Source organism: Corythoichthys intestinalis, chromosome 1, assembly GCF_030265065.1.
Source record: "Corythoichthys intestinalis isolate RoL2023-P3 chromosome 1, ASM3026506v1, whole genome shotgun sequence".
Classification (NCBI taxonomy): Eukaryota; Metazoa; Chordata; class Actinopteri; order Syngnathiformes; family Syngnathidae; genus Corythoichthys; species Corythoichthys intestinalis.
The window spans coordinates 4,511,560-4,537,569 of record NC_080395.1 but is presented as its reverse complement, the minus strand read 5'-3'; the positions used below and the strand labels follow the sequence as shown (position 1 = coordinate 4,537,569).

Below are 26,010 nucleotides of genomic sequence, written 5' to 3'. Positions count from 1 at the left end.
GGTCACCGGACCGGACAGACAAGTCATCACTCAGACGGGAGGCGACGAGGTGACAACAAGGCTTCGTAAGTTTTCTCTTATACTGAAAAGAAAATTACTAAAAACAAAAAAAAGTCGCAAGTTTGTTTGTTTTAAAGTTTTTTCTTGTTTTTTTTTTTTTTTTTTTTTTTTTTATAATTTGCTCCTGTGGTAAGTTAGCCGACTGTTTCATTTATCGTGCCGCAATTCTATCATGCGCGTAACGGGAAACACTGAAATAACTTTTAAGCCATACAGTACATTTTGTGGCCAAAACCGAAATGTCTTTTGGCTTGAAATACCTCATCATATTTTGCGTAAAACGGAATTTTCGACGCTCAGTTACTGACATTGGAGGGTTTTTTTATTTTTCAGAAGGACATGGGTGCTTAAGCAGGTTCGACAACTTCTTGTGGTATGCAGAAGTGGCAACTCGCCTCAATGACACTTGGAATGCATTTCCTTGTTGCCAGCTATTATTTGATGGTTGGAAATCTTGCCTTTTGAAAAAGAAAATTTAGACCAAATTTGGTTTATTATGTCTTTAACTATATTGTCAGGTATTTTCAACATCAAACAAGTCATTTAGCGCCACAATATAGCTAACAAAGCAACAAGGAAGTTCCGACATGAATGAAAAAGCTTGATCTGACGTCCAGGCTTTGCGTCGTGTCACTCAAATGGTTTACGAGCAGCTCAAGTTACAACAAGGTGTCGTCCGTAGATACCCGATCAACGGTCATCTAGCTCACACGTTTACGAGGTAGAAGGGTGCCTCTGGACACCGAGCGTAAGGAGCTGCTGTTGAAAACGCTGATGGAGCTGGGGGAGGACGACTTCCAGTCCTTCAACAGTTATGAAGTCACGATAAGCCATGAAAAGTTGTCGTTCACAGATACCTGATTGACTATCACCTCGCTTACATGTTAAAAAGGAGGAAGGATGGCTTTAGACAGCGGGCAGAAAGAACTGCTGTTGTAAACACTGTTGCTCCCTCTAGTGCTCAGTTAAGGTATAGTTGCACAGAGTTTATCGATCAATTCACAATGAGAGAGAAAACAATCAAAAGTAACATGTAACGCAGGCGACAATTTGAAAAAGTAGTGGAGTAGAAAGTACATATTTGTTATGTAAAATGTATTGAACAGGCATGAAAATCTCTCACCTTTCGGCGAAATTCGCCGTTTTGAAGTCAAAAAGGATGACCTACGTGAATCGTGTAGATCCGAGGAGAAAACTTTTAAGGGGGGTGGGGGGGGGGTTCGGGTGTAGGCATGTGCCGGTTACCTTCACGGTTTACCATGCTATGAAAACGTGGCGGTTACAAAACCACTAAAATTTTCCGTCATACAGTAGTACGTATTCGTTATTTTTCATGTGTCGAAAATGCAGCCAGAAGTGGCTTGGCGCGGCAGCACTTACCCCTTCCTCTGTTTGATGGTGCGAGTGTCAGTGACGCTATTCCAGCAAACCCAAAAAGAAACACTCCAAATGCAAGGCGTAAATTCTTCAATTTATTGATCTCTCAAATCGTGGTAACTGAAATATACCAAATGAATACATTTAAAACGTTGTACAATCGTATTTTTCCACGTGTGAGTCGCTTCAACAGTTTAGCTTCATGAAAAAGTTCGCCAAAAACAAAACACACATTTTCCTTTCAAATTCAATACACAAAGTTACTAAAAACTTACAAAGACGAATGATAGGCAAGGCTTTGTTAGGAGAGCAACTTCATTGGGGTTAATCACAGCCGCTGAGAGAGAATCAAGTTTGTATGTGGGGAGGAGAAAAAGAGCGTCAAAGATCGCTAATTGCGACAGATGATCTTGTCCTAAGAACAAATTCACGTTCGCTGGACGAGGTGAGGTCTCACTCCCAATTTTTTTTTTTTAGATGAATGCATTCGCCAGCATATTGAATTTGGTGAGTAATGGTTTTAATCGTTTTCATATTTTGCGGTATGACAAAGTTACTGCCGTTTGTCGCAGCTTGCGTTGAACACTGCCAGAGCGTCCAGTGAAAAAATAGCTCCCGTCAAGGTAGCGTCAAGCTTGTGTATTTAACGGTAATATAAAAGCAGTGTTGTCAGTAACGTGTTATGTGAGTAATGCGTAACTGTAATCTGATTACTTTCTTCAGTAAAGAACAATCTAACGCGTTCATTTTTCTAAATCAGTAATCTGAGTAAAATTACTTTCCTTGATGCCTGTGCGTTACTATTTTGTTATTGCCCCATAATGTATGTAGAATGAAGAATACTGTAGTCATGGGAGTGACATCACATGTCACATTTTCTAATCAAGGATGGGAAAAAAAGGGTCACGTGTATTACCATGATGCGTGAGCCGTGAGCGCTGGGAGTTTGCGGCCAAAACAACACAGCCTTGCTTCCCCTCCAGGATGCAATGAAATAGGCAGGAGATATACTACAAACGGCTGCATTTGCACACTGGAAACACAGCCATTACGTCACATTTTTGTCCAGTAAAGATGACAAAAATATCTCCGTGCGCTGCAAACTTTGCGCTGGTTCAAAAAGACTGTCGACCGCTATAAGCATCCAATTCAAGCACCACTTGGAATTACAGCACAACAGGTAACACGAAAGCCAGGACTTTTTGATACTGCTCGTGCTCAATCCTCGGTTCAAGCTCAGTTGTTGTTGAAAGTTTTGAAAGCTTAGGTTTAAAGAAATTCTAAATATCCATCTTGCCTCCTCAGCTGTAGTTTTGGCTCAGCAATGCAAACGGCTGTCTCTAAGGTGCTGTAGTCACATGATCTGTTCGAAAAATAATTTGGACCCATTATGAAATAGTTTGAAGGATTCTTGTTCATTTCATTCATTTTTGTTGTTTATTTTATTGCTCTAAAACTTTTATAGACAACATTTTAATGGCCATAGTCAATGGTCTTTATTTTAAAGGGGAAGTTCAGAATTTTTACATTAGGCTTAATCTTTGAGCTAGTCGTTGGAGTTGATTTGAACAAATTCTGTGCAGTTTGCCAGTTATTTGTTAGTTTCAGGGGTCCGGAGTGGCTAAGCTAGTGCGAGTCAATGGTGGTTCAAATCAACTCCTTCAACTAATTAAACCCCCGCTCGAATATTAAGCCTTATGTGAAAAATTAAAATGGTCAAATTCGCCACATGTAGGACGTTTCGCCGACAGAGGACATTTTGGCAGAACGCCGGAACATATTTCCTCCACACCTTTCTCACCTTTTTAACCCCTGACCCATTTTCATGCCTGATTGAAGTAAAAGTAAAAAGTACCACTTCATATTTGTACTCAAGTCAAGTATAGATACACAAAAATGTACTTAAGTACAGTAATGAGAGATAGAAGACCTGACATCTGTGTTTTGCGTCACGTCACTCAAATGGTTTATAAGATCAAGTTACAATAAGTCAAAAAAAGTTGTCGTCTGCAGATACCTGTTCGACGGTCGCCTCCCTCACGCGTATAGTCTGAAGGATGGCTCTGGACAGCAGACGGAAGGAGCTGCTGTGGAACACGCTGATGGAGCTGGGGGAGGACGACTTTGAGTCCTTCAGGTTCCACACGGCCCTGCCTAGAAGGATGCGTGAAAACAACCGCCTTGAGTATATTGCTGACAAGCTCTTGATTAAGCATGGCGAGAACACTCTGGACGAGACCGTCAAGATTCTGGAGAAGATCGGGAACAACGAATTGGCCGAGAAGCTGCGCAGCGACATGCTGAACATAAAAGGTTAGTCCCTGACGGAGCTTCCCATGGTAGAAAGCAGGTGACTTGAAAACTGTGGAAGTTAACCATGAAACAACCCGTAGCAAAAATGTTGTTGCTCATCTATTTCCCAATATCACCTCCTGAGACATAACTATTGCTCCTCATTCATTTTGTGATCATTTGTTGCTGCTCTGTTGCTCCTAAGAGGCCCTTAGGAACAATAGACAGACTTTGTTTCTCTTTGTCATCGAAGACATATCTGAGAATGGTGAGCTCTTATCAAAATCTCATCAATAGCACTTCCTCATCTCATTTATGTCTTTGGAATGCATCACCCGAGCAATAGATGAAGTCAATATTGTCATAGCAGACAATCATAGTGACTCCCTTTTTGTTGAGATAAGTGGTAAAAACCGGAAGAACCTTATTATCGGCGTGATCTATCGTCCCCCAGACGCGGACCTAGAAATCTTTAGGACCAGAATGGAGGAAGCATTATTCTATATAAACAGCAAAAGCAAGAACTGTATCATCCTTGGCGACTTCAATATTGACCTCTCTAGGCATGCTACTGCTCAGACTGAATTTATAAATGTATTATATTCTTCATCCTTCTTCCCTACAATTAATACCTATACCAGAGTCACTCAATCCACAAAGTCAATTATTGATAACATCATCACAAATATTCAAAACTCTACACTTATGTCTGGAGCCGTACTCTCTGACATTTCGGATCACTACCCCATTGTATTATTTGCTGACCTTCATATTAAATCATCACCCATACAACATGAAATAAAAATAAAAATATTAAATGAAGAAACTATGTATAATTTGAGTGAGGATTTGAAGGACAAGGCATGGAATGAAATATACAGTTGTAGTGATGCTAATACCGCATTTGAGACTGTTACGTGCCAAAGATGGCTCGCGAAAGGCGTAACATAAAACAATCCACACAAAAAGTACAAGTGGACACAAATTTATTTACACAATAATCAAACTCGCAATGAATATGTACAAAATGCCGAGGAAGCGTGACTACAGGGTAAGCCCAGGCCAAAACAACAAACAAAAGGAATTACACTCAAACCCCACCCGCTAACTAAGCCCTGATCATGTAAAAGAAACAAAGAAAAGACAGCTTCTAATCTAACTTCCTACTCTATACAAAACAGGAGAAAACGGGTTGAACAGAAATGGCGACTTACCCTTACTTGCTTCAGTGCTCTTATATACAGTGGTGAACAAAAACGATCCAATAATGAATAAACACAAAAGACCTCACCGAAAAAGCGGGAGTGTATCAAACTAGCGATCAAAATGCAAACGAGCGTGAATGGCGAGCAAACAGCTAGCGAGGAGGAACGCGACAGAATACTGCCAAAGTGCGACCTCCCAGAATGTTGACAGCGGCAGGTTTAAGAAGGTTGGCGCCTTTTTCTGTTATGAACGGCAAGCCGTTGATGTGGATCCCAAAAACAGACAAGGAGATCAGGTAGAGCTAATGTTTGTATTTAATAAGTACAACAAAAGGGAGCACGCCAAAATGCGAGTAGAACTGAGAGAGCACGCCAATAAACGCGGATATAATAAAATACAACAAAGGGAGCACGCCAATAAACGCGGATATAATAAAATACAACAAAGGGAGCACGCGAAAAATGCGAGTTTAACAAAGTACAACTAAGAGAGCACGCTAGAATGCATGAATATAACACAGTACAAGAATCTGACTACAAAGCCCAAAAGAGCACTAAAGTAAAGATGACCAAACCAGAATACGACCGTAGAACGTCGGGAAACTCGAAGGATGACGATGAACACACAGGCGGTAAGCAAGGCAAATAGCAAGCAATAGTCCGACACTTGCAGATGGTGACAAGCTTCCTTAAATACTGAGCTTTCCTAATCAAGCACAGGTGTGTCGCATTACCCCGCCAATCTGGCTCAATCAGGTGCTGCATAAAGGAAAGAAAAAGAACTGAGACACACACAAATATGACAGAACCCCCCCCTCAACGGACGCCCCCTGGCGGACCACCTGGTTTCGTGGGATGAAGGGAGTGGAAATCCCGCAGCAGCGACGGATCGAGGATCCAGGAGCGGGGGACCCATTGGCGTTCCTCTGGGCCATAACCTTCCCAGTCGACCAGGTACTGCACCCCCCTACCCCGCCTCCTAGAATCGAGAATGGAACGCACCGTATACACTGGCCCACCGTCGACCACACGAGGAGCAGGAGGAGGCACTGGCGGGGGGTTCAAGGGACTGGTGGAGACCGGCTTGAGCAGGGAGACGTGGAAAACCGGGTGGACCTTCATGGAGCTCGGAAGCTTCAGCCTGACAGAGACCGGATTCACCACAGCATCCACAGCGAACGGACCGACGTATCTCGGGCTCAGCTTCTTAGAAGTCCCAGCGAGGTGCAAATCTCGTGACGAGAGCCAGACCATCTGGCCCGGACGATAGACCGGAGCAGGCCTTCTGTGGCGGTCAGCAATCTGGCGGTTGCGGGCTGCCGTGCGGACGAGTGCATCCCTTGCGTTCCTCCAGACTCTATGGGCCCTCCGCAGGTGGACCTGGACAGACGGCACAACTACCCCCGCTTCTTGCGACGGAAACAACGGGGGTTGGAACCCGTACGCGGTCATGAATGGCGACCTCCCAGTGGCTGAGCAAATGAGGGTGTTGTGGGCATACTCCACCCACGGGAGATGTGATGACCAGGAGGCCGGATGCAGCTGACAAACACAGCGAAGGGCGGCCTCCAGCTCCTGGTTGACCCGTTCAGTCTGTCCATTCGACTGTGGGTGATAACCGGAAGACCGGCTCGACGTGGCCCCCAAGGCCTTGCAGAACGCTCCCCAAACTTTCGACACGAATTGTGGCCCCCTATCGGAGACAAGGTCACTCGGAATGCCATGACTCCGGAATACGTGCGCCACCAACAGGTCAGCAGTCTCCAAAGCAGAGGGCAACTTGGGGAGTGCGATGAAATGCGCCATCTTTGAGAACCGGTCCACGACGGTCAAGATGACAGAATGACCCTTTGATCGCGGGAGTCCAGTGACGAAGTCCAGTGCCACATGGGACCAAGGGCGAGATGGGACAGGCAGTGGATGCAGCAATCCAGCTGGAGGGCGGTGAACCGCCTTGCCTCGAGCGCAGATGGTACAAGCAGCAACATAGTCAATGACGTCTTTGCGCATACCCGGCCACCAAAACCTCTGTGAAACGAGGAAGAACGTGCGGGACACACCCGGGTGGCAGGCGAACTTGGAAACGTGACCCCACTTCAGCACTCCTGCACGTTGAGCATCTGGAACGAATAACTTGCCCGTGGGGCAGCCTCCAGGCACAGTTACACCCCGCAGGGCCTCCTCCACCAGACGTTCGATCTCCCACCGTAGTGCCCCTACAATCAGGTTGTCAGGAACGACCGGCTCGTCGGAAGGCCCTTCCTCCACTGGCTCATGGATCCTCGAGAGTGCATCGGGCTTCCCATTCCTTGACCCTGGACGGTAAGTAATAATGTAGTTAAAGCGGGTCAGGAACAATGACCAACGGGCCTGACGAGAGTTGAGGCGCCTGGCTGCCCGAAGGTACTCCAAGTTTTTGTGGTCCGTGAGTATCTGGAACGGCTCTTCTGTCCCCTCCAACCAGTGCCTCCATTCTTGCAAAGCCTGCACAATGGCGAGCAGCTCCCTGTTGCCGACATCATAGTTCGCTTCCGCCGGGCTGAGGCGGCGGGAGTAGAAAGCGCAGGGGTGCAGTTTCTGGTCGACCGAAGACCTCTGGGACAGGATGGCCCCCACTCCGGAACTCGATGCGTCAACCTCGACCACAAAAGGAAGATTAGCATCAGCATGGACCAGGACAGGTGAACTCGTAAACGCTCGTTTTAGGCCTACAAATGCGGCCTCTGCCACCGATGACCACATAAATGGCCGTTTGTTAGAGGTCAGCCTAGTAAGAGGCTCGGCCCTCATGCTATAATTACGGATGAAACGTCTATAAAAGTTGGCGAACCCGAGAAATCTTTGTAATTGCTTACGCGATGTCGGAGTTGGCCACTCGGCCACTGCCTGGATTTTAGCGGGATCGGGCCTGAGCTGTCCCTTTTCCACAATGAACCCCAGAAACTGTATTGAAACTCTGTGAAATTCGCACTTCTCTGCCTTGACAAACAATCGGTTTTCCAGAAGTCTTTGGAGAACAAGGCGAACATGTTGCCGATGTTCTTGCAGGCTTCTTGAGAATATTAAAATATCATCCAGATATACGAAACAGAATATGTTCAACATGTCACGCAGTACATCGTTTATGAGACTCTGGAACACGGCAGGTGCATTTGTGAGACCGAAAGGCATAACAAGGTACTCAAAATGCCCGAGCGGGGTTTTAAAAGCGGTTTTCCACTCATCTCCCTCACGAATCCGGACCAAGTGGTAAGCACTGCGCAAATCTAATTTTGTGAAAATGGTGGCTGATTTCAATGGGGCGAAAGCTGAATCTAACAACGGTAGCGGGTATTTGTTTTTAATAGTAATGTCATTGAGACCCTGGTAGTCAATGCACGGCCTAAGACCCCCATCTTTTTTGCCAACAAAGAAAAACCCCGCCCCCAACGGAGAAGATGAAGGGCGAATAAGGCCAGCAGCCAAGGAAGAGGAGATGTATTCCCTCATTGCCTCCTGCTCTGGTTTAGAGACCTGGTATAACCTTGAGTTGGGCAGCGTGGCATTGGGCAGCAAGTTAATGGCACAGTCGTAAGGGCGGTGCGGCGGTAAGGTTTTAGCATGCTCTTCACTAAAAACGCGCTTGAGATCATGATAATCAGAAGGAACATTGTCCAAATTAACTGGCTCTGTAGCAGTGTGTGCTTGACTGGGAAGCAGACACGCCGACCGTAAACAGTGTGCATAACAAAAAGTACTCCAAGTTACGATTTGCGTTTTAGCCCAGTCAATATTGGGGTTATGTACTTTCAACCAGGGGAGCCCCAGCACTACTGGAGCAGATTTACACGGCATTACCAAAAAGCTACGGACCTCAAAATGATTTCCGGACAGTTTTGTTTTGAGCGGAGGCGTAATAAACCTCACGTCCGCCAGGGGTCGCCCATCGAGATCTAAAACCCGTTTGGGCCTAGCGAGTCTTATTAATGTACATTTAAGAGCGTCCACAACACTCTGGTCAACAAAACAATCATCAGCCCCCGAATCGATTAGAGCAGAAAACTTAATATTAACCCCACCGTGTGACAATTCACCCGGCAGTTGCAGTCTCATAACACCTTGGGGGTCGCTGGGTTCCTTTATCACGTCGCGGGGCAATTCACTTGACTGATTACTGTCATGTACGAACCTCGGCCCCCCTCGGGCAAGGGGAACCCCTGGGACCGAAGATCCAGATAGACGCGAAGGGACAGCGTCACAGGCGGCGATATGGTGCCCCGGCGAGCCACAATAAAGACACAAGCCTGCCTCCAACCGCCTCCGTCGCTCCGCAGCAGAAAGGCGCCCGCCACCGAGTTGTGTAGGCTCCCCTCCTATCGGGACCGGACTCCGCGTCGGCGTAGAAACGAACGGCGGTTTGACGAAGCTGTCCCCATGGACCGCAGTCGGACCGCTCCGCGGCGATGACCAACGACGTCTCCGAGGCTCCATGGCACGTTCCCTCTCACGCGCTTTCAGGCGATTGTCCAAAAGCACGGACAAAGAAATCAGGTCTTCCAGATTCGATGAATCATCCCGAACCGCCAACTCGTCCTTCACCGCAGAAGACAGCCCACGCCGAAAAATCCCACACAGCGCCGCTTCCCCAAAACCGCACTCAGCAGCCAAAATGCGAAACTGAATAGAGTAGTCTGCAACAGTTAGATCGCCCTGAAAAAAATCCAACAGGCGGCTGGCTGCCTCCTTGCCTCTAACTGGATGATCAAAAACTCTTACAAACTCAGTCTCAAAAGTTTCAAAAGAATTACGGATCGCGGGCCTTGTGTTGCTTACCGCCATGGCCCATGTAGCCGCTTTACCGGCGAGGAGACTCATTACATAAGCTACACGGGATCTGTCACTCGCAAACGTACAAGGCTGCTGGTCAAAAATTAGGGAGCACTGATGCAAAAACTGTCGGCAAGCACCTGGCTCTCCCTCATAACGATGAGGGTGTGGCAACATCGGCTCCCGAAAAGAAGCCGGCGGGCTCATCGGGGGCGGGGCGGGTAGATCGGGCGCCGCAGCAGCGTCAATTATACCACCGGGCTTTACAGGCGAAGCCATATTCGCAACTCTTGTGGTGAGCGAGCCGATCACATCCACTAATTTGCGTATCGATTGCTCGTGTTTACTGATCATATGGTAGTGACCAACGAGAGCACGGCAAAGACCCTCCGAGTCCGTGGGATCCATGTGGTCGGACTATTCTGTTATGAACGGCAAGCCGTTGATGTGGATCCCAAAAACAGACAAGGAGATCAGGTAGAGCTAATGTTTGTATTTAATAAGTACAACAAAAGGGAGCACGCCAAAATGCGAGTAGAACTGAGAGAGCACGCCAATAAACGCGGATATAATAAAATACAACAAAGGGAGCACGCCAATAAACGCGGATATAATAAAATACAACAAAGGGAGCACGCGAAAAATGCGAGTTTAACAAAGTACAACTAAGAGAGCACGCTAGAATGCATGAATATAACACAGTACAAGAATCTGACTACAAAGCCCAAAAGAGCACTAAAGTAAAGATGACCAAACCAGAATACGACCGTAGAACGTCGGGAAACTCGAAGGATGACGATGAACACACAGGCGGTAAGCAAGGCAAATAGCAAGCAATAGTCCGACACTTGCAGATGGTGACAAGCTTCCTTAAATACTGAGCTTTCCTAATCAAGCACAGGTGTGTCGCATTACCCCGCCAATCTGGCTCAATCAGGTGCTGCATAAAGGAAAGAAAAAGAACTGAGACACACACAAATATGACATTTTCCCTGGCCAATCAGCGGCGGTGACGTCCTCGGTCCGTCCTGCATCGATCAGCTGTCGTCACAGGGGGAGGGGATGCAGCCAGCTGGTGGAGGCGACGATCAGCTGACTGGAAGAATCTCAGAAGTTAACTGTTAAACGGCCAGAGGCCGTCACAGAGACGCTTACTAAAGAAATAAGTGACTCGATTGAAAGGACAATTCCTGAAAAAACCATCAAATGCAGCACATTCAATCAAAATCCATGGATTACCAAGGGTATACTAAAATCGATTAAGCACAAAAATAAATTATACAAAAGATATATAAACACACCTAATTATAATAATAAAAATGAATATATTAATTATAGAAATAAACTTACACACATTATCAGGAAAAGAAAGAGTAACCATTATGCAGAATTGATAAACGCATCACAGGGTGACTGTAAGAAATGTTGGAGAGTACTACACAAGGTCCTAAGCAAAAAAACAAAAAACTCCTGTATTCCCTGCCCATGATAATAATATAATTACAGCCACCACAAATAATAGTCTTACTGACAAATTCAATGATTACTTTGCCTCTATTGGTAGTAATATATCTAGTAAAATCAGTCAGCCTCAAGATGCCTCCTTTGAAGATTATTTATCAGGTAATTACCTGGGCTCCTTCTTCCTTAATCCAACTACCTATGATGAAGTCTATAAAATAATCATGACCATGAAGAATTCAAATTCAGCTGCAGCAGATGGAATTTCTAACATAATTCTGAAACACATTTCCAACATTATCACTGCACCTCTTACCCACTGTATCAACTTATCACTACTCTCTGGAGTAGTGCTGTCAGGAATGAGCGGGCAGGCAGGTGGTGTGGACCCAAATGCAGGGAAACAAAAAAAGGCAGCAAGGCAGTGAACTCAAAAAACGTTTTAATAATAACTAACAAAAATCACAAAGTACGAACAAAAGGACTATGGATCAACAAAACTTACTTAAACGGATGGACAGGTACGCGAGGGCTTGGACGGGTCTTGACTTTGGTAAAGACAGACATAGACAATGACGCAACAAGGAGTGACAAGAAACTGGGTCATTATATACGCAGACAAGGGGTAACGAGACGAGGAACAGCTGGGTAACACAGGTGGATGCATATTGCAGGATACACTGGGAAAACACACACAGGTGAGAGCAATGGGTAATCACAGGGACAAGTCACACAAGGAGAAACCAAACACAAAACCTAACAGTACCCCCCCCTCAAGGGACGGATCCCAGACGTCCCGAGGAAACAAAAAGTCAGAAGGTTGCTCGGAGGAGGGAGCAACACCAGCCCGTCACGGCCAGTGAGGCGGACGTTCAGGACGCCAGACGTGGGCCGATCGCACGGGTCGATCGGGAGGGCGACCGGGGCGCCAGACGTTGGGTGACCGCACGGGCAGATCAGGCGGGCGTCCCAGACGAGGTAGTGCTCGGTCGTCCATACCGCCACGTTGTGGCAGGAAACGGGGAGCAGCATCGTCGGGGCGAGGGTCAGGAACAGAGTCTGAGTCGTCGTGCGAACCAGGAACAGAGTCGGAGTCGTCGTGCGGACCAGGAACAGAGTCGGAGTCGTCGTGCGGACCAGGAACAGAGTCGGAGTCGTCGTGCGGACCAGGAACAGAGTCGGAGTAGTCGTGTGGACCAGGAACAGAGTCGGAGTAGTCCGCTGGCGGAACAGCTTTTGGTTCGTCTGCTGGCGTGACAGCGTCTGGGTCGTCTGCTGGCGTGACAGCGTCTGTGTCGTCGTCGTCTGCTGGCGGGACAGCAGCGGAGTCGTCGTCGTCTGCTGGCGGGACAGCAGCGGAGTCGCAGGAGTCTGCTGGCGGGACAGCAGCGGAGTCGCAGGAGTCTGCTGGCGGGACAGCAGCGGAGTCGCAGGAGTCTGCTGGCGGGACAGCAGCGGAGTCGCAGGAGTCTGCTGGCGGGACAGCAGCGGAGTCGCAGGAGTCTGCTGGCGGGACAGCAGCGGAGTCGCAGGAGTCTGCTGGCGGGACAGCAGCGGAGTCGCAGGAGTCTGCTGGCGGGACAGCAGCGGAGTCGCAGGAGTCTGCTGGCGGGACAGCAGCGGAGTCGCAGGAGTCTGCTGGCGGAACAGCTGCGGAGTCGCAGGAGTCTACTGGCGTGACAGCAGCGGAGTCGCAGGAGACTGCTGGCGGAACAGCAGCGGAGTCGCAGGAGTCTGCTGGCGGGAGCACAAGACCGTGGGGAGCCGGCGCTGGAGGAACTTGACTGCGGGGAGCCGGCGTTGGAGGAACTTGACTGCGGGGAGCCGGCGTTGGAGGAACTTGACTGCGGGGAGCCGGCGCGGGAGGAACTTGACTGCGGGGAGCCGGCGCGGGAGGAACTTGACTGCGGGGAGCCGGCGCGGGAGGAACTTGACTGCGGGGAGCCGGCGCGGGAGGAACTTGACTGCGGGGAGCCGGCGCGGGAGGCACTTGACTGCGGGGAGCCGGCGCGGGAGGCACTTGACTGCGGGGAGCCGGCGCGCGAGGAACTTGACTGCGTGGAGCCGGCGCGCGAGGAACTTGACTGCGTGGAGCCGGCGCGGGAGGAACTTGACTGCGTGGAGCCGGCGCGGGAGGAACTTGACTGCGTGGAGCCGGCGCGGGAGGAACTTGACTGCGTGGAGCCGGCGCGGGAGGAACTTGACTGCGGGGAGCCGGCGCGGGTCCATGCCGTCGGCGTGGACGAGCACGCTGAGGCTTCCGGACGATTTTCTGTGGCAGACTGGGTGGCACATTACATGGTGAAGGAGGGTAGTAGGAACCACGGCCCTTACCTGGGTGCCCCCGCTGGCCACCACGCGGAGGTCCAGTGTAGATAGCCAAACGGGAACCCAAGTTAGGGTCCAGGGAAAAAGGCTGGGAAGGGGACGTGGTATGACCGAGGCGTGAAAAAAACAGAGGGTGAAGAATAGGGCATGGCATCAAAATCTGGGTAGGAGTCGGTGTCAGAAAGAAAATCATATGAACTGTGATATTCTTCAAAATCAGAAAAATCGGAATCTAAAAAAACATGGTGAGGCAGAACATAATCAGGGGAACGGGCGGATGAACGTCGGCGTGCACGCCGGTGCCGGATCTTTCCCGCTGGGTCCACAATTGGTTGCGTCATTATGTCAGGAATGAGCGGGCAGGCAGGTGGTGTGGACCCAAATGCAGGGAAACAAAAAAAGGCAGCAAGGCAGTGAACTCAAAAAACGTTTTAATAATAACTAACAAAAATCACAAAGTACAAACAAAAGGACTATGGATCAACAAAACTTACTTAAACGGATGGACAGGTACGCGAGGGCTTGGACGGGTCTTGACTTTGGTAAAGACAGACATAGACAATGACGCAACAAGGAGTGACAAGAAACTGGGTCATTATATACGCAGACAAGGGGTAACGAGACGAGGAACAGCTGGGTAACACAGGTGGATGCATATTGCAGGATACACTGGGAAAACACACACAGGTGAGAGCAATGGGTAATCATAGGGGCAAGTCACACAAGGAGAAACCAAACACAAAACCAAACAAGTGCCTCAAATAGCAAAAATTGCACGAATCACACCAATTTTTAAATCTGTAGATAAAAATGATCTGAGCAATTACTGACCAATATCTATTCTGCCTACCCTTTCCAAGGTATTGGAAAGAGTAGTCTACAACAAACTCAGTAACTTTCTAGACAAGCTAGACATCATTGTACCATTGCAGTATGGATTCAGAAAGAAAAATAGCACATATATGGCAGTACTTGATCTAACAGAAAAAATCCACGATACAATTGACAAAGGTGACTACGGAGTCGGCGTTTTTCTGGACCTATCCAAAGCATTTGACACTATTGAGACCGATATATTAATTAAAAAACTACAACATTATGGGATTAGAGGCCTAGCACTAGAGTGGTTCAGTAGCTATCTATCTGGAAGACATCAGTATGTCAAGATTAACAATTCCGAATCATCATACAAACTCCTCAATCATGGAGTCCCCCCCAGGGCCACTCCTCTTCATCCTTTACATTAATGACTTTGTTAATTCCTCATCTGTTTTTTATAAAGTACTATTTGCTGATGATACAAATGTATTTTTTTCCCATAAACATCCCTCTGCACTTGAGCAAATCATAAATAGTGAACTAAAGAAAATAGACACATGGTTCAAATGTAATAAACTCTCTCTAAATATCAATAAAACAAATTACATTGTGTTTCACTCCAATAAAAAACAGCCCATCACACAAATCTGCTTAAACATAAATGGAGAAACCATTGAAAGAGTCTGCTCTACAAAATATTGATGAGTACCTTAATTTTAAAAAACATATTGAGCTCACAAATAAACTGTCGAAATATGCTGCGCTGTTTTTTAAACTGCGACATTATATCCCACTATCTGCACTTCTCACCCTGTATAAATCTTTATTTGAGCCACATTTACAATATTGTAATATCATATGGTGCAACACATTTCCAACCTATCTAAAAAAGCTTGAAATCCTACAGAAAAAAGTCATACGTGCCATAACATGGTCTGGGTTCAATGCTCCTACTAAATTAATATTTCACCACCACCACCTTCTGAGGCTAAAAGAACACAACTACTTTCAAAATGCTTGCATAATGTATCAGGTCATCCATAAACTAAACCATAAATTAAGTGATCTCATCCCAATCAGTACTCCTCAGCACACATATACTACTAGAAGAAAAAATCACATCACAGGAAAAACCAGAAGTCTAAAGTCTACAAGCTTTGGCATTGTATGCAGAGGACCACAGATCTGGAATGAACTGGACGAAACACTTAAAATGTCACACTCCATCTCTATTTTTAAGAAAAAACTGAAAACTCATCTCCTTGCTATGTATGTTTAATATGCTGTCTTTGAATAACATTCCTAAGGTATCACATGTCAAATCCGATGTAATCAGAATTTTGAAATTTCCCATAGTTAATTGCATGTATGTGTGTGTTGTTTGACTGGGCCCCTACTAAAAGCTTTAAATAGCTTATTCGGAGTGTCCCTTTCACACATCTTGTCAGATGAATTGCTTGTATATATGACCATGTTCATGTGTGTACCATGATACGATGTGTGAATAAACTAAACTAAACTAAACTAAACTAAACTAAACTAAACTAAACTAAACTAAACTAAACTAAACTAAACTAAACTAAACTAAACTAAACTAAACTAAACTAAACTAAACTAATTTGAGCCACACATGAGAAACATGAGAAATGATTCAGAATTAAAAATAAATCCTTAGTTCTTGGGAAAAAAAATGCCATTGATCAGTGTAACAGTACACTGATTTTTTTCAGCACATGACAGTAGTTTTTATGACTTTAACGGATGATTCACAACAGTTTAAAGCTGCTGATACAGAAAGGGGATTTGAGTATATTATTTATCGTTTTTAACTGTTAACTTGATACTGAAATAGTCATTTATTTAAGCCTGCGAGGCATTATTATTATTATTATTTTTTTTTTTTACAGTTTTTGTAACTAATGTACAAAACATTAAAAGCATCTAACAGCGGGGGGTGGGGGGTCATCAATAATTGATTTAAAATTGAATCGTAGCCTCTGAATCGTAATCGAATCGTTAGGTGCCCAAAGATTCCCACCTCTAGTAGCAATATTCACCTCATCTGTGCACAGGAAAATGACTATTTAGTACCTCTGGCAAAATGTGCTACATCGGCGAAATGTCCTATATGAGACGAATTTGACACCCAAAGTACTACCGTGTGCTCTCAACTTGTTTTGTTTAGATGTATACAGGCAGAACGTACTAAAAAAAAAAGAAAAGACAAATGTAGTTATATCAGATAAGGACGGTTTAAATACGCAACGTGACTAACGGGGTATGGCAATGTAGTGTAAAGCGCTTTGAGAGCCTTGAAAGGTGGAAAAGCGCTATATAAGTATAACACCATTGAACACCATAACTGTGTTTAGGGCAAGATCATCTGTCGCAATTAGCGAACTTTGACGTGATCCTATTTTCCACTTCAAGCTTTTTTTCACTCAGCGGCTTTGAGACTTAAAACTTCGACGAAGTTGCTCTCCCAGCTAAAAAAAAAGTTTCTCCTCGGATATACACAATTCACGTAGGTCACTCTTTTTGACTTGAAAACGGCGAATTACGCAAATAAAAACAGAATTCGAAAGTTTAATTTCGAATAACTTATTAGAAATTAAACTTTCGATTTCTCTTATTTGCGTGACGGCAAGCGTGTCAGGCAGGCTTGTAGCGGCAATTGTAATTGTATATGTTATTGAGATCACGCAGGAGAACGTCTGTGCGCCCCCACCCCCATTCCCCAAAAAAGGCCCATAGAAATATGACAGACGACAGGGAAGCTCTCCCTCGCTATTGCAGCGGGGTGGGGAGTCAGACGAGGCGGCGAAAACAGAATGATATAGACCCTACTCACATGACATCACAACCACGCCCTCGCGCCATATTGTCCGTCAACTCGTCACTGTTGATGCATTACCGCTACGTAAATTCCTCCTATTATGGCGCATTTTTCTGCTCGTTAACATTAATAATCAAAATGGTGAAGGCGTGTGCGGCGGTCGGTTGCAATAACAGAGAAGATAGACGGAGAGACTTGAAGTTCTACCGGATTCCGAGAGACCCGGAGAGGAGAGCGAGATGGGCTTCTGCAATTCGATGAGGAAACTGGGCTCCAAACGATTACCACAGATTATGTAGTAGTCATTTTATATCTGGTAAGATGCATTTAATATATATTTAGATCATTGCTAGGCTAATCGCCGACAACATACACTCAGACGTTGTGAATGAACTACCTGAAAATATATAATTATAAGGGGATAATAAGACAGTTGTCATACAATTAATGTACAATTTCACTATTGAGGTCAAAAGCCAAAAAATAAATTCAACTAGGGACAATCTGGAGTAGTGCTATTGCACTTCATATTTATTATATATTATATATGTATGTAGTGAGAGTGCTATCGCTAAACCATATAAACATTAAAAGCCCTAGCTCCATTGACAAATGACATGAAATACATTAGACTTGACAGTGGATGTTAGCAAGAACAAAAGATTTTGAATTGAAAATTTCGTAACTCACCTTTCCAAGCACAAGATAGATTCCTGCCGAATTATCGTGGACGAGGACCTGTTTCACCCAACCAGCAACGAAGTATTTATAAGCCTCCAAGCTCTTAAAGTTTTTCAAACTTTCGTGAGAATAGGCTGATTTTGTGTGGACAAGATAGTTGTAAATATCAGGGTAGCTAGCAGATGTCAGGCAAAGACGGCGAAGACAGCGGGTCGAAAAACATCGATTTAAGCATCAAATATGGATCTGGCGAATGGACAAACTGAAGCTTTTCCACATAACGCCTTTTATGCAACGCATCCAATGAGTTTACAGCGTCAGATAACACCGGGGCTTCCATGAATTGCTCTATAAATTGCACGACTAATGGAAACCATTGAGAATAGGGTTAAAAAATGACAGACAATATGGCGGCCATATACAGCGACACGTCATTTTGTGACGTAGGTGAATAGGGTCTATAGTCTATTCAATTCAATTATATTTTATTTGTATAGCCCTCAATCACAACAGACGTCTCAAAGGGCTTTACAGAGGCAATATGATACACAATTAGAAATGAAGCAACAAAGATGAATAGATGCAGTTCAAGTCCTGGGTATCTCCTATCCTTAAGACCCTCCATGCCGCAAGGAAAAACTCCAAAAACTCCATAGTCAATTGGGAGAAAAATGAGAAACCTTGGGGAGTACCACAGTCAGGAGAGATCCACTCCCAGGACGGATAGACAGGAACCCCAGAACGGCTAGTGGAAATTAGCAAGCGAAATTATAGTCCATAAAAATACAGTGGAGTAAAGGAGCAAGAAGAAGTCCCTCTAGTCAGATGAGACGGGGGTAGCAGCGAGGACGTCTATCCAGCCAGGGGTCCGGACAGTCAGGAGGCTGCAGCTGAAAAATAGCCCCTCCCCAGAGGGGAGGGGGGAAAGGGGACACCGGGTGACTAGTGATGAAGAGACTAGACAACTAGATATTAACATTGGAAAATAGAAATAAAGTAAGACAAGTGGTAGGTAGAGTAAGAAAAGGAGATAGAACTCAGCGGCTGTACTGCCCCCAGCATTATAGCTTCTTGTGCAGCTTAGACTAAACAGTGAGTCTACTCCGACTTCAACTAGCCTAACCATAAGCTTTGTCGAATAAGAACGTTTTTAATCTTATCTTAAATGTGCAGACTGTCTCGGCTTCTTTAATACTAGCTGGAAGCTGATTCCATAAAACAGGGGCTTGGTGGCTAAAGGCTCTAGCTCCGACAGTACTTTTATAAACCCTGGGAACTACCAGTAGACCTGCATTCTGAGATCGGAGTGTTCTGTTGGGGCGGTATGGAACCAGAGCATCGGTGAGATAAGGTGGCCCCAACCCATTAATGGTCTTAAATGTAAGAAGGAGTATTTTAAATTTAATTCTAAACTCGACTGGAAGCCAGTGAAGTGCCTGGAGCACAGGGGTGATGTGCTCTCTTCTATTGGTTCCTGTTAAAAGTCTTGCTGCTGCGTTTTGGACTAGCTGAAGACCTTTTAGAGCGCTTTTAGGACAAGCTGCAAGTAGGGAGTTACAGTAATCCAATCTCGATGTAACGAACGCGTGAATTAATTTTTCCGCATCGCTTTTAGATAAAATATTTCTAATTTTGGCGATGTTCCGCAGGTGAAAGAAAGCCGTTCTACAGGTTTGTTTAATGTGTGCTTTAAACGACAAGTCAGGGTCAAATAAAACTCCTAGGTTTTTAACTGTGGTGCTGGAGGCTACAGTTACATTGTCCAGAGTGACTATCTGGGCAGCTAAAGAGTCTCTAACACTTTTCGGGCCTATTATAAGGACTTTTGTCTTTTCAGGGTTAAGTAGAAGATAGTTAGTGCTCATCCAGGTATTTATATCTTGGACGCAGGCGCTTAGTTTTTCTACTTGCCTGACCTGCTCAGGTTTAATTGATAAATACAGTTGTGTGTCGTCAGCGTAACAATGAAAGTTAATGCTATGTTTTCTGATGATATTACCAAGAGGAAGCATATACAGCGTAAACAAGATGGGCCCGAGGACAGATCCTTGCGGCACACCATAACTAACTCTAGAGTACGAAGATGATTGCTGGTTTACATTGACAAACTGGTACCTATTAGATAAATATGATTTAAACCAGCAGAGGGCTGCTCCTCTAATGCCTTTGTCACATTCTAATCTCTGCAATAAGATATTATGGTCGATTGTGTCAAAGGCTGCGCTCAGGTCCAACAGAACCAGGATCGAGACTAATCCAACGTCAGCGGCAAGTAACAAGTCATTAGTTACTTACTAATGCGGTTTCAGTGCTATGATGAGCTCGAAAGCCAGACTGGAACTGTTCAAATAAACTATTGTCCTGTAGGTACTGACAGAGCTGTTTGATTACCACTCTTTCAAGGACTTTGGAGAGAAATGGTAAGTTAGAAATAGGTCTACAATTGGCCAAAATATCAGGATCAAGAGTAGGTTTTTTCAAGAGCGGTTTAATAACTGCATATTTAAAGGACTGCGGCACGTAGCCAGTTAGTAATGAGGTATTTATTATATTTAAGATAGTTAGAGGCAGTTAGTGTCAATAGTTAGAGGCAGGGTCTCTTTAAAAAGTTTGGTTGGGATTGGGTCGAGGAGGCACATTGATGGTTTGGAGGACATTATAATTGAAATTACATCAATTTGGTCTACAGTGGTAAAGTTATTTAGTATTTTAGAGGGGTTTATAGGAGATTCCGAATTCTTTGTCTGCACTTTATCAGACCTAATAACTGGAAGTGATTCATTTATTTTATTTCTAATAGTTGCGATTTTATTGTTAAAAAATTTTAGGAAGTCATCACAGCTAAGGGTGGTTGGGATATAAGGTTCTATTGAGCTGTGACTGTTTGTCAGCCTTGCTACAGTGCTGAACAGAAACCTAGGATTATTTTTGTTTTCATCTATTAAGGATGAGTAATATCTGGTTTTAGCCGTACGCAAGACCTGCTTATATGTCACTAAGCTGTGTTTCCGGGCAGAGAGGGTGTGCTCTGTGTTGGAACGGCGCCAAAGTCTTTCTAATTTACGTGTCAATTGTTTAAGAGAGCGTGTTTCAGCATTATGCCAGGGAGAGGCTCGTCTCGGGTTGACAAACTTTAATTTGGAGGGAGCGACGACATCGAGGGTAGTACGAAGCGTAAACATAACACGATCAACAAACTCGTCATTAACAGCAAGGCCGGACATTATTCCTTCATAATTAGATGACATGGAGGCAAATATAGGCTGAATTATCTGTTTATACTCTGAAACAGAGCGATCACCTAATGTCCTTTTCATCTGAGTTCTAGTCACTAGTGGCGGATTATCTTGAAGCACAAACTGAAAAGTAATTAGAAAATGATCAGACAGTACGGGGTTGTGGGGATGGACACTAAGATCACTAATCTCCGTACCGTAGGTTAAAATCAAGTCCAGGGTGTGCTTGTGACTATGAGTTGGTTTATTTACATTTTGAATGAAGCCAGTCCCAACTAGTAGGTCATTAAAGGCCTTACCAAGCCTTATCGTCAACATGTATATTAAAATCCCCTACAATTATAATTCTATCCCAGCTTAGAAAAATACTAGATAAAAAGTCAGAGAAATCTAACAAAAACTGTGAGTAGGGACCAGGGGGACGGTAAACCACTATGAAAAGAACTGGTTTTTGGTTCTTCCAGTTAGCGTCTATAATTGATAGTGCTAGACTTTCAAAGGAGTTATAAATGTAATTAGCTTTACTTTTTGGGCTCATACCTAAACAAGAGTGTGATATTACTGCCACCCCCCCTCCACGGCCCGTGCTTCTAGCTGTGTGAAAATTCACGTGACTTGGGGGTGTGGATTCATTAAGTCTAACAAAGTCATCCTACTGAAGCCAAGTTTCAGTCAGGGCCAAAATATGAATATTATAATCCCCAATTAAGTCATTAACTAACAGAGATTTGGGCGAGATTGACCTGATGTTTAATAATCCGCATTTTATATATTTATTAAGAGCTATTTTATTTTCACTGCTATCAGGGGCTATATGTATTAAATTCTTTGGTCTCGTTCCTATAGTACTCTGTTTTCCCCTGTTCACTATACGAGGCACGGACACAGTCTCTATCTTCTGTCCTGAATTTTGGATTTGTGACAGCTCGGAAAGAGGCAAGTGGTCACTACTAACAGAGTTGTGTTTTACACTACAACACTGCGCCCGGGCCCCCACTCTGAAGTGTCACTTTGGGAGACTTAGTTTGGCGGCCAAATTTCGAGTTAAGAGAGCAGCACCGTCCCAAGTCGGATGAATGCCGTCTCGGCGCATGAGCCCGGACTTGCCCCAAAACGCGTGCCAGTTATCAACAAAGACTATATCGTTTTCTGTCAGAAGTCTGTCACTCACTTCTTAATCTACGACGAGTGGCCAATGAGGAGCCTGCGTGCAAGATAGGGAGGAACCAAGTAATGTCATTTGCCGTTCAGTTATATTGCTAAGCGGTCTTTGGTGATCCGTTTGTCAACGTCACTTCCCGTTCACTCACCAAATTATTCAATTTGGCGGGTGTGGAAGGGGAGATGAGGGGGGCGAACGATTCGGCGAACAATTTGTTTGAACGAGTCTTTTGACTGAACGAACCGGAATGGATTCGTTTCCTCATGTGAACGACATATCCCGTCACTACTTGGAGCTCTGGCAGAGGGTCGATCTGAAAAATGAAACAAAATATATATTCTATCGTTAACGAATAGCCATTTTCAAACTATTTTTAAATTTACACATAAGTATCACATAAAAGTCAAATATAATAATGTAATGTCATAATCTATCAATAAATATTTAGGCATGGAATGGAACTGTTTTGTCCTAAACTGCTGTCACTGCTGCTTTCTTGCAGGCGCCGACTTATCCGTCCACGATGACGATCAGATTGCCAGATATAAGAGGGAGCTCCAAGACAACCTGCGGCGTTTATACAGCTTTGCTTCCGAGGGCAACACCGAGCGCTGGCAGCAGCAGCCCTTGGAGGACGTCTACACGCAGCTAGACGTCACCTACGGAGCAGACGTCAGCCCAGACGGGCGGCATGAGGTCCTCCAGATGGAGACGTGTGACGCCGCGGCCAAGCAGTCTATCCTGCCGTGCGACATCTTCAAAAGCCCTGACGGGAACCGGCGACCGATGCGCACGATGCTCACCGTCGGCTTTGCGGGAATAGGAAAAACCTTCCTGATTCAAAAGTTTGTGTCAGACTGGGCTAGCGGTAGTACTAACCAGGACGTGGACTTCATATTTCCTTTCACCTTCCGCGAGTTAAACATGGAGAAAGGTGAGAGCTTTACATTGGCCGAGCTGATCCAAACTTTTGTCTGCGGAGACAGGCACATGAACGAGCGACTGAACAATATATTTGTCGGCCTGCAAACTTCTGGGAAGCGGGACTTTGAAAGCAGCGGGATCAAGATCTTGTTTATCCTCGACGGACTGGACGAGTGCAACTTCAAAATCGACTTGAAGAAAGTGAGGAAAGTGGACATGGACGTGAGGGAAAGCTACCCGCTGGAGGTACTTCTGGCGTATCTCATCAAAGGGAACCTGCTTCCGTGCGCCAGGGTTTGGATCACCACGCGGCCCGCGGCAGCCCGCGATATACCCTCCGACCTCATAGACAGCCGAACAGAGGTGGGAGGATTCAGCGATTCCCGGAAAATGGAGTACTTCAGGAAAAGGTTCCCAAATGAGGAGCGCGTCACTGAGCACATTCGGAAATCTCGCACCATCTTCATCATGTGCCATATTCCCATCTTCTGCTGGCTCACCGCCAGAGTTCTTCAGGTTCATTTGGACAAAGGTAAGGAGGTAGAGCTTCCCACAACGCTGACTGACATGTACTCAGCGTTTATTGGTCACCACCTGGAAAACTCCATGGAGAGAAATACAGCGGAGTACATCCCTGACGTGAAAGCGCTCGCCAAGCTGGCCTTTGACCACACCATGAATCAGCGTCAGATCTTCTACGAGAAAGACCTGGAGGACAGCTGCTTTGATTACAGCCAAGCAGCAAAACACTGCGGTTTATTCACAGAGGTCTTTAAGGAGGTCCATCCGCTTAAAAGCAAGAAACAAAAGATGTTTCAGTTTATCCACCTGACCATCCAGGAGTATCTGGCCGCACTGTACGCAAAGATGTGTTTCTTCCACGACAACAAGAACGTACTGGATACATCAAGATGGAAAAAATTGTTCATGCCTGTTAAGCGGAAGACAATCACTGAGGTCCACAAGTCAGCTCTCCAGAAAGCCTCGGAAAGTGAAGGAAACCTGGATATGTTCCTCCGCTTCCTCGTTGGCCTTTCATTGCAGTGCAACCAGGAAATAGTGGGGGCACTGCTGAAGGTTCCTCATGACTGGGAGCAAAGCAAGTCAAAGACAGTCAAGTTGATACAGAAAAGGATCAAACAAAACACTCCAGAAAAGAACGTCAACTTGTTCTACTGCCTAAACGAGCTGAAAGACAACTCCTTGCTGAAGCAGATCCAGCAGAAACTAAGTTCTGGAGTGTACTGGCCTAAAATGTCGAATGACATGTGGTCGGCCCTGGCCTTCTTCTTACTTACAGACGACAGAACCATGAAGTTCTTTGAACTTGACAAGTACTCCAAATCGCCTTTGGGACTCAAGAAGCTTCTGGTGGTGGTCAAGGCTTCTCAAAATTCATAGTAAGTTCTCTAAATGAAAGTGGACTCTGAAAATTCCCAAAGCACAATGGCAAATCCAAGAACAAGTGCACAAAACACAAACAAAACAATTAAAAATTATGAAACGATCAAAAATCACAAAACAAGTGAATTTAAAAAAAAATAAAACGAATGCAAATCACAAAAAAAAAAAAAAAAAAAAATTAAGAAACAAATGCTTATAAGAAAACGCGACAACAAATCGGAAAACAAAACAAAATCCCCTCATTCACTTCCAAAGATGTGTTCATAAATTTTTGGAACACCTAAGTTTACTCCCAAAACGTATAGAAACAATAATTGAGGATTTTTAACTGCTCATAACTGAAGAATGGAAAAGTGTAGAAAAACGTATTTTACTGATGAAAGATTGGAATTGATTTGTTCTTTTTTAAGTTCTAGTAGCCATGAAACACAATATTCTGTAGTGCTTGACAGATCAGCCAAAACCATTGTAAATGAAGAAAAAGCGATGGTTTCTGAAAAATGTCTGGGAGTGAGTAAGTTAAGAAACCAGAAATGGTTGGCACTGATGGCGAAGTTGACTCATGGCTGTTTGGACGAGTGGAAAGATAACTATATAACCACGTCTATTGCTACTTTTGAAGTGATGATGACAGTGTGATTCATTGCAAAGATTTCATGCTTTTACTCGATATGAAGAAATTTAATTGTTGCCAAACCCTAATTTCAATGTGTGTAATGCTCCAACTTAGTCATTGAAATAAGTAAAGACGGTAAGAAATTGCAAACAAAAAGCTGGGTCAGTGTAACAGGTTTACCTAAAGTTCATGCTGAAACAGTAGGAAATCCAAAATCTTGAAAAATCTCAAATGGGTCAAATTGTGGGTTAAATCTAATCTATAATCCTGAAAAAAAAAAAAAGACTACGATTCACACATCATGGTTGTACGAGATAAACATCCTTCTTGACGACATCCAAAACAAACACTGTGTCCATCCAGCACAAGTAATGTCGGTGATATTAACTCGGGAAAACAAAATGCATAATGTCTTTGGATTTTGTCATTTGCTCTTTATTTTTTATTGTCTTGTTTTGTATCTTGAAATACAATCTATTATTATTTTTTAAAGCACCATACTAAAGTCAGCAGAAGTTAGGTTTGGCTCACTATCACGACTTCCTCCTTCCTGTGTTCCCCAGTCTAGGGGATTGTAACCTGGACAAAGGCAGCTGTCACCTGCTGGCTTCCGTTCTCAGTTCTCCATCCAACCTGAGGCATCTGGACCTGAGCAACAATTACGGGCTCATGGACGAGGGAGTCGAGATCCTCTCAAAAGGACTGGCCAGCCCACACTGCAACTTAGAAGTCCTCAAGTAAGGAACTTTTCCACTTAGAAATCTACCTCCAGTTTGTAATCTTCCTTGGATACGTTTGACTTA

The 26,010-nt window shown here is 44.9% G+C and overlaps 1 protein-coding gene across 2 annotated transcripts in view; it reads left to right on the top strand.

Annotated features, from left to right (window-relative positions):
* LOC130920779 (NACHT, LRR and PYD domains-containing protein 12-like) overlaps positions 1-26,010 on the top strand; it is a 35,096-nt gene continuing 9,086 nt past the window's right edge. For both annotated transcript variants that reach the window (XM_057844238.1, XM_057844246.1), the window contains exons 1-4: positions 1-65; positions 3,451-3,750; positions 22,766-24,587; positions 25,771-25,944. In XM_057844238.1, the coding sequence (XP_057700221.1) occupies positions 3,495-3,750; positions 22,766-24,587; positions 25,771-25,944 (2,252 nt within the window). In that variant the 5' untranslated portion in view covers positions 1-65; positions 3,451-3,494. The remainder of the gene's footprint in view (positions 66-3,450; positions 3,751-22,765; positions 24,588-25,770; positions 25,945-26,010) is intronic.